Raw genomic sequence first — 7,785 nt, 5'->3', positions numbered from 1 at the left:
GTCCCGCCTCCTCCGTGGCATATAGGCCATTTGGATGCTGTAAACGTATAGGATGGCATGCCGAGAACCGTTTCTCGGGAGGAGCAATGGCGGTCATATGTTCAGATCAGTGGTTTGATGACAACACCGTTAGCTACTTTTTGCTCAAATAGGGAGAAGGGGAAAAAAGAAAAACAAGTCAAACGGAGGATTTCAATTCAACATAACATTCAGCAGATGTTGGTACATGATTTAGACATAAAAAAAAATCAAATAAATCGATCTTTTTCGACCGTTGTTGCAAAATGAAGTTGACGTGCAGCAAACGGAGGAAAGCTCAACTTGGGTTTCTCCCAAAACAAAATGATGCTGCCCCCCGTTGGCCGCAGGGGCACATTGCAGGCTAAAGCACAAGAAAAAGTTCCAGCAAAATCAAACGCTGGCAGCGGTTTTGTACGCTTACAACATAATCGACATTTCGGTCACACACGCAGATCTCACCTTCCCGAAATCAAATTCAAGTCGTAAGTAAGTTGAGTGAGAGTTTCAAGTTGTGTGTGTGACAAAATGGAAAGCATTTTCATGTTGCCCATATATGTTTGTATGATAGGACATTGAAATAAGTCCAACATGCAGCATTGGCTCCGCGTTTTTGCCTTCACAAGCTGCCGCCGTCCCGATCGCCGTCCGCCGTTTGTTTCTTCCGCTTTTCTTCGTCCGAGTCGCGTTTGTCGGCCATCTTCCTTTTCTGCCGCCGTGCGTCATTTTCCTCGCCCACGCGACCTTCCGGAATTCCCAGAGCGCGCAGACAAACCACGGCGGACGCCTGCTCCGCAAACTTCTTTGACTTCTCCCTGGGAGAGGACAAAAAAACAAAACAAACGGTGGCCGCCTCCATTGACTTCTCGACCGAAGCGCATTTGTGCCATCCGATTGACCAACACGGAATTTCACTACCATCAAAGTATTCAACGTTCAACTTGAAACGTTCACCATTCGGCTGCAAATTCAATCTGGCGCTACAAAACGTCACGTGCTGACGGAGGAGGCAGACCAAAGCAATCGAACGGAAGGGTCCAGTTGCGCAAGAGTGGCTGGCGTTGGGTGGACGCTGCTTGGCTCGACTGCTTTGGCCTGGCGAGCCCCAAGTGACGTCATTCAACTGCTAACTGCCACTCGACAGATCGCACCGGCAGCCAAACGTCCGTTTCACGCTCGTTCCCAAACAGAAACGGAACGTACCGACTGATCTTCTACGGCTCACAGAATCATGTCTTCCATGACACACACGCGAACACAGACACAACAATGACAATTCTCGAGATCCGCCATGTTGTTGAGCATTTCATGGTCTCTTTTAAAAGAGACCTAACGCTGCCACCTGCTGGCCATCCTTAATGTCTCCTTTTTTATGTCACGATTTTTCCATGTGCATCTTGGGTAAAACGTTTTTTTGAAAAAAGCCGACTCATCTTTTTTTGTGTGCGCGCTTGAGCAAGTTCCAAATGTGTTCCCGCCGCAGAGCAGACCCAAGTCACGTGAGAACATATTGCGCAATCACATCCGACTTGATCCCGATGCCGCGTACTGACCAGAGCGACGATCGGTACTTTTTGCCTTCCACAGTCACAGTTGATTGGAATGCTCGATCCTGCGCACGCTGCACCTGGATGGGAGTCGGGAAATGATTTGGCGTTTCGTTCTCACTGCAGCGGGAAGGAAGTTGTGGTCTTTTTTCTGTTTACGGTTTGATAGGCGGGCGGCGCCGTCTTCTGCCGCCGGCTCCACTCCAGAAGGAACATCTTGGGCGTGAGCTGCGGCGGATACTCGCGTCTGCGTCCCACAAACAAACATGGAGTCACGCAAGGGTTTGCTTTCCCGCCTCTTTCCGAGCGCAACGCTACCGTTGGAACTTGAGGGCCATGGTGGCGACGTCCCCGTCCATGGCGACGACGTCGTCCCGCCGCCGCTCGGGACTCTGCAGTTCGTGGCGCCGGGCCTCCAGCTCCGCCTGCGTCTGCTCGAACAAGTCGTCCAGACCGTACGCCTCGCTGGAACCCGCAAACACACGTTAGCGCCGTTTACGTTTGAAAGACTTTCGGATTCCCGCTGCCGCTTTTGGTCTCCGCGGACGCCAACCGCTTTGATGGACGTCAAAAACGGGTTCGCCAGAGGAGGCCAATCCGGATCCGGAGAGTCCAAACCCTGCCACGCTTTGGCTTTAGCTCGCTAGCTAGCAGGCGAATGAGCACCTGGGGCTAAAGGCCGCTTTGGACTTTCCGGATGCGGATTTGTGGAGCTGCCGCATTGCAGATTGTGCCGGAGCGGGACCTGAGATCTCGGTTGTCCTGCGCGGCCTGCACGTCTTTCCCCAGAAGCGACTCCACTTTGTCCCGCAGCATTTGGCACAAGCAGTACTTGCTGTTGAAGGCGTGGTTGTCGTAGCGCAGCGCCTGCGTGGCGGGAAGGCACGTGACGGGTCAGCGCGGCGTCCGCAGCACAACTTTCAAGCAAGTCAAAAAAAATCAAAAGCAGTCCGGTCCACTGTCGCGTGTGACTTTTGGCGCCCCCTAGGCTATCATTTGGTATTACCACAACAGAACAGCGCCGTTGCCCCTTCTGTTGTAAATTCCTGAATTGTGTGTTTTAAAAAGTGAGACGTCCTCGGGAAAATGGTCCCGAGATGTGGATTATTATTATTTTTAAACACATGGAAGCCTACGTTGGAGATGAAGATAGCGGACGGAAATATCACAGGTGGCAAAAACGCTGCCCGAATGAGTTGCTGCATTTGTCATTTGACATCAGGCACCTCGTTGGGCAGCTAAGCGATCGTGGGAAATCGGTCAAATACGTTTGCCGACATTGAATTCTTGTTTTCATGTCCACAGTAATTATCGTCCGTTAGCTTTTTACAAACATTAGACGAGGGTCCCGTCGATCTTGCGAAATCTCCGCGACGTCGCTTTTGGCGCGCCGGCCACAAATGTTGCCGATTGACACCAAACATGAAAAAATGAAATATTTGCAGCAGCAAAATATTGGACAGGATTCATCAGCATTGCGTCGTCTCCTCTGGATTTTTTGTGCTTTTTGTTTTGACGGGAAGGGAAAAAAAAGTGTCGAACCAGCGACTCACATATTGCAGGTAGTGGATCATGACGTCGTGGAGAGGAAGCGGGCCGGCGCTGCGGAAGATGGACGGATTCCACATGGCGGCGCGCGCCAGCATGACGGACGAGGCGCCCGTGGCCTCCTTGAAGGCTCGGATGTCGTCGTGGGTCTTCACCAGGTCCAGGGAGCCCCCGCTGAAAACACGCACACACATCCCACACGCGGGAAATCTTTTCACTCCCATTTTTTGGTGCAAGTCCGAATCGTACGAGTTCCGAGACGTTCAAACTCCGAGGTTCTACTGGGTTCTATTGAGTCATCGTTTGGAGCCGTTTTTCTTTTTAAATTTAAAATAGTCCAAATCTTCAGATTTCAGCACATCAACAGTAATTGTTCACCGATTTCTGTAGTCCTTCATGAAAGAAGACCGATGATCTCATCTGTCATATCATTTCTGTGTTGATTCAAAATAAGACATTTGCAAACATCTGGTTTTACTTTGGAAAACAATGAGCCAATCGGTAACACAGTAAAACATCAACCCACCTTTTTTTTTCTTTTTTTTTTTTTAATCACTATACGAATACAAAGTACATCTATCACTAGTTCATAAACAGAAATCGGAAAAAGATGCTTTTGTAACACTTTCATGCAAAATGAAAATGAATCCGTTGATTTGATTCATTGATTGAATAATTGGTGGACAAATCGATTGTAAAACGATTCAACAGCGACGGCACCGATGTCATTTCAGTTTGTTTGTTTTTCAAACATTTTCTCTCATTTTTCTTTGATTTCATTTCCGAGAACATTTTTTTGCTTCCCCATCTCAGGTGCCATTTTGCGGCTCTCTCTCCTCGCCGGCGAGCGCGAGGCGCGTTTCGTGTGCTTACTTGGCGATGACGGGGATGGAGACGGCCCGCGCGACGGCGCCGATGTAGTCGCAGTGGACGGGATGTCTGGGCCGCTCGTCCTTGAACCTGCGCGCTCGCCAGCGCAAAGACGCGTCAGTGTCGTCATCGCGCCGCCGCCGCCGCCGTCAGCTCACCTGCCGTGCACGGCGATCGCGGCCACGCCCGTCTTCTCGATCCTCCGCGCCAGCGCCAGCGTGTCCTCCAGCTGCAATCGTGTCTTTTTTGTAAATACGCCTTTTTGCGTGTAAGCAAGGATTATCGAAGAAGATCGTCGCGCGGCTCGCAACTCATTTAGTAGCAGACATCAAAAATGGGAAGGACTTGAACTCGCTTGCTTTTGTTTTGCTCAAAGTCAAACTTATCGCGTTCAAATGTGAAATGGATCACGTTTTTTGGGCCGCGCAATTGGACCACTATCGCTTTGAAAACCCACTAAATAAACAAAAACACACTTTTCTTTGTCAACAAAAAACAAAAAATCATTTGGTCAACACACATTTTTCATTGGACTAAAACTAGACGAGACTAAAAGCCTTATTTTAATAAACAATAAATGGAACTAAATCAATATGAAGACGAGATGAAAACTGGACTTAAACTTATGGACATTCGAGTTGATGAAGACAAACGAGAAATTCGATTTTGTCAAATCCCGTCTCTGCTCATTTGTCACATCTGTCATGTGACGCAGTCACGTGACGCATCCCCTTTCAAAACATGCCCAAACACACGGGACCGACAGCGGGCGGATTCACGGCTATTAATCCGACCGCTAACTAATGCTGGCTAACTTACTAGCTCCTCGCGCGGCGCCAGAGTCGCCACTTGTTGATAGACCGTCAAAAAGTTGTTTTTCATCAAAATGATGAGAGAATTTGATGTGAAATTGTTTTTGATTCAAAACAATCTGCTTACCAAAAAAGTACAGGTTTAAAATGATTGTCCCGACTAAAACGTTGACTTTTTTGTTGACCAAAACTAGCCCAATAAAACGATTGACTAAAAAGCTGATGAAGATGAAGATCGCGATTGGAATTGAAAGCGGACTGAAGCCGAGACTGAAGAATCGAAAACTGTGGAACAAAGTTAAGACTTGCGTCAACGCGTCGCAGCTCGGATGTTTCGGACCGGAATTCATTTCTCCCAAAATATTCCTATTTTACGTTCATAAGAGAATACAGACCAGACAAACGCATATCAATATATGTCATATTTTGTTTGAGCTTAATCTAAAAGTAATTACAAGTAGTGACATTCCTTAACTGCGGACGGAAAGAAACGTTGATGGCGAGCGCTTACCGAGGGCAGGATGCGGATCTTGCAGGTGACGGGCAAGGACACGCCGCCGACCAGCTTGCTGAGGATCTGCAGGAACAAGGACGGACGTCACAACGTCCCCAGCGGAGGCCGGCGATCGGCGACCGGCGCCGCGTCGGACAGCTCGCAACACTCACGGCCTCCATCTTGTCGGGATCCGACAGAAGAGCCGCGCCCATCCCGCCCTGCAACACAACACGCGCGCTCGTCAGCGGCAAACGAGCGCCATCGAAATCCGGCCACGTTCGTCAAGCCAAGCATTTACTTATTTTTCAGGGCCGATACGATGCCGATTATTAGTCGTCAAGGAGGCTGACAACCCGCACTTGAACTCGATATTCATTTGCGGTAAAAAAAAAAAAAAGGGGGGAGGGATATTGGTTTTCCGAAAATACAAACTTGTTTATCTTGAAGCTGGTTTAGTCAACAATTTGTCAGACTTTTCCATTTCTAACAAAAAAGCTCCCAACGTTATCAGGACGTCCTCAAAAGTTCAAAGGAAACTTAAAGCAAGAAAAGATTTTTTGCCCAAAATTACAAATACCTGAAATTTCTTACTTTTAATGTCGAACAACCACAAATGGTTCAGAAGGTTTCGGGTCGGAAGCGTCTCTTCCAAAAACCCAAAATTGAAAGAAATTGCTCACTGAGATCAAATCGGCCATCGGTTAAAAAAAAAGAAAAAAGAAGCCGATACCAATATTTGTCAAAATGCCCAACATCGGCGCCAATAATGGGCCAGGCCCGAGTCTGCATTTCTGCATGTTCAGAACAAAATGAACGGATTCAAATTAGAAATCAGATTTAAAAAAAAAAAAAAAAAGAGTCGATATGTTGCTGGGTCCGAACGCTCTTCAACTGACCTTGGTGGAATATTCTTTGGGGCAGCCCATGTTGACGTCGATGGCCGCCACGTCCTTTTCCCTGAAACACAATCGCAATTTTGTCGATGAGGTCGAGAAACATTTGGATTTTGGTGACACGCCGCCGCCAAGGAAGATGAAGAAGAACTCACACCAGTCGGGCCACGGCGAGGGCTCGGTCCGGGTCGGCGGTGCCCTGCAACGCCAGCAACATGTCTGCCGTCAGGAGGAACGCGTGCGCGTGCACGTGCACGTGCGCGGCGCGTCTTGCCTCACCATCTGGAAGACCACCTTCCGCTTCTCTCTTTCGCACGTCCTGAACATCACGCGATCATCCGGCGCCACAAAATCCATCGTCTGCAGAACCTCTGCCAAGCATGCGCACGCACAGGCCGCGCCCGTCACACACGCGCACGCACACGCGCACGCGCACGCACGCACTTCCTGTTCCCGCTGCCGTCACTCACCGTTCTCCACCCGGCGACACTGCACCATCTTGATGTCAATCAGCTCCTGCAAGAGAACCACAGGAAGCGCCGATGAAGGCCGGAAGCAGCCCTTGACCTCCACCTTGACCTCCGACCTCCGACCTCTGTCTCCAGCCTCACCTCGCAGTAGACCACATCGGCCCCGTAGTCCAGCGCCAGCAACCTCATGGGCAGCGTGCCCACCCGCACCATGGGGGCCAAGGCGGTGATGTTTGCAAAGCTCAGCCTGCTCGCCATGTCCACGTCGGTCCCTGAACGCAGCACCGGCCCAAAATACGCCAGCAGGTTGCGATTTGGGGGGAATTCATGAACATAAAATGGACTCAAAGTCGGGCGCAGATCGCAATGTACATGTTTCACCCGCTGGAGGTCAACCAATCAGGCAGACTCGCATTATCCGCCAACAAGACTTGCCGAAGACCACGTGAACATTCGAAACGACCATTTGTCATTTTTGGGGTCCGAGCGGCTTTCCTTATGATCACACGAACAAAAGTCCAAACCAGGAGTGACGTCAGAGACAAGACCAAGGCCTTTAAAATGTGGTCTCGTGTCACAACCACAGCGAAACTTTGCTCCTCCTCATCTCAATGACAACATCCGGGCGAGTCCCTGAACGCACCACATCGTCGTAACGCGCCACCAGGGGAATTTGCTGAAATGGAAGTCAAACGGTGCCGAAAAGTAGCAACGTTTGCTCACACGCGCCAATTTGAAATAGATCAATACATAGATATACATTTGTTTTAGCAACAGTAGAAGCATTTGACGACAGATCAGGACACGTGTCCGTGTTTTGTCTGCTCGCAAGTCGACGCTCAAACCACATCGGAAGTCGAACTCTTCTGAGTGGAGTTTGGCTGCTCAGTCGGTTCGAGTTCAAAGGTCGCATTTGAGCTCGTTCAACTGGCACCGCCGCGACACGACGACTCACACGAATTGTACACGACAGCGTCGACACGAGCGTACGCGCGCTTCGTCCACTCACCAACATGGAAAACGTCCAATGGGGCGAAAGTGGCGCACTCGTGCGGTGCGGCTGCTCGAAGCGTGCCGCTCGACTTCCTGGTCGGGTGACGTCATCACGCTTGTGCGTACGGACCGTCGACG

At 49.9% G+C, this 7,785-nt stretch overlaps 1 protein-coding gene across 2 annotated transcripts; it reads right to left on the bottom strand.

The window, feature by feature from the left end:
- Positions 1–190: 190 nt before the first annotated feature.
- dus2 (dihydrouridine synthase 2) lies at positions 191–7,751 on the bottom strand. 2 transcript variants are annotated; one of them, XM_086074750.1, is made up of 16 exons: positions 7,664–7,751; positions 6,796–6,926; positions 6,655–6,700; positions 6,464–6,555; positions 6,340–6,383; positions 6,188–6,248; positions 5,462–5,509; positions 5,307–5,372; positions 4,142–4,212; positions 3,987–4,073; positions 3,119–3,287; positions 2,311–2,432; positions 1,884–2,030; positions 1,725–1,812; positions 1,572–1,645; positions 191–833 (listed from the first exon to the last, which is right to left on the bottom strand). In XM_086074750.1, exons 2-16 carry the CDS (start codon positions 6,910–6,912, stop codon positions 638–640), a joined length of 1,428 nt encoding a protein of 475 aa, XP_085930876.1. In that variant the 5' UTR covers positions 6,913–6,926; positions 7,664–7,751; the 3' UTR covers positions 191–637. The 2 variants fall into 2 exon arrangements, with proteins under 2 accessions (XP_085930876.1, XP_085930877.1); XM_086074751.1 differs by lacking the exons at positions 3,987–4,073; positions 4,142–4,212.
- Positions 7,752–7,785: the final 34 nt, after the last annotated feature.

This window comes from Leptonotus elevatus, chromosome 4, assembly GCF_054856555.1.
Source record: "Leptonotus elevatus isolate MCC_2025b chromosome 4, RoL_Lele_1.0, whole genome shotgun sequence".
NCBI classification, from domain to species: Eukaryota; Metazoa; Chordata; class Actinopteri; order Syngnathiformes; family Syngnathidae; genus Leptonotus; species Leptonotus elevatus.
The sequence above is the reverse complement of the archived record's forward strand: the minus strand, read 5'-3'. Positions and strand labels throughout refer to the sequence as shown.

What these genes read in the sequence shown, in the direction of transcription:
- dus2 (XM_086074750.1), bottom strand. Translation starts at nt 6,912, where the DNA reads ATGGCGAGCAGGCTGAGCTTTGCAAACATCACCGCCTTGGCCCCCATG. An exon ending in CTCGCCGTGGCCCGACTGGT is followed by an intron (nt 6,249 to 6,339) that starts GTGAGTTCTTCT and finishes ATTGTGTTTCAG; the next exon opens with GGAAAAGGACGTGGCGGCCA. An exon ending in TCCATCCCCGTCATCGCCAA is followed by an intron (nt 3,288 to 3,986) that starts GTAAGCACACGA and finishes GCGTGTTTTCAG; the next exon opens with CGGGGGCTCCCTGGACCTGG.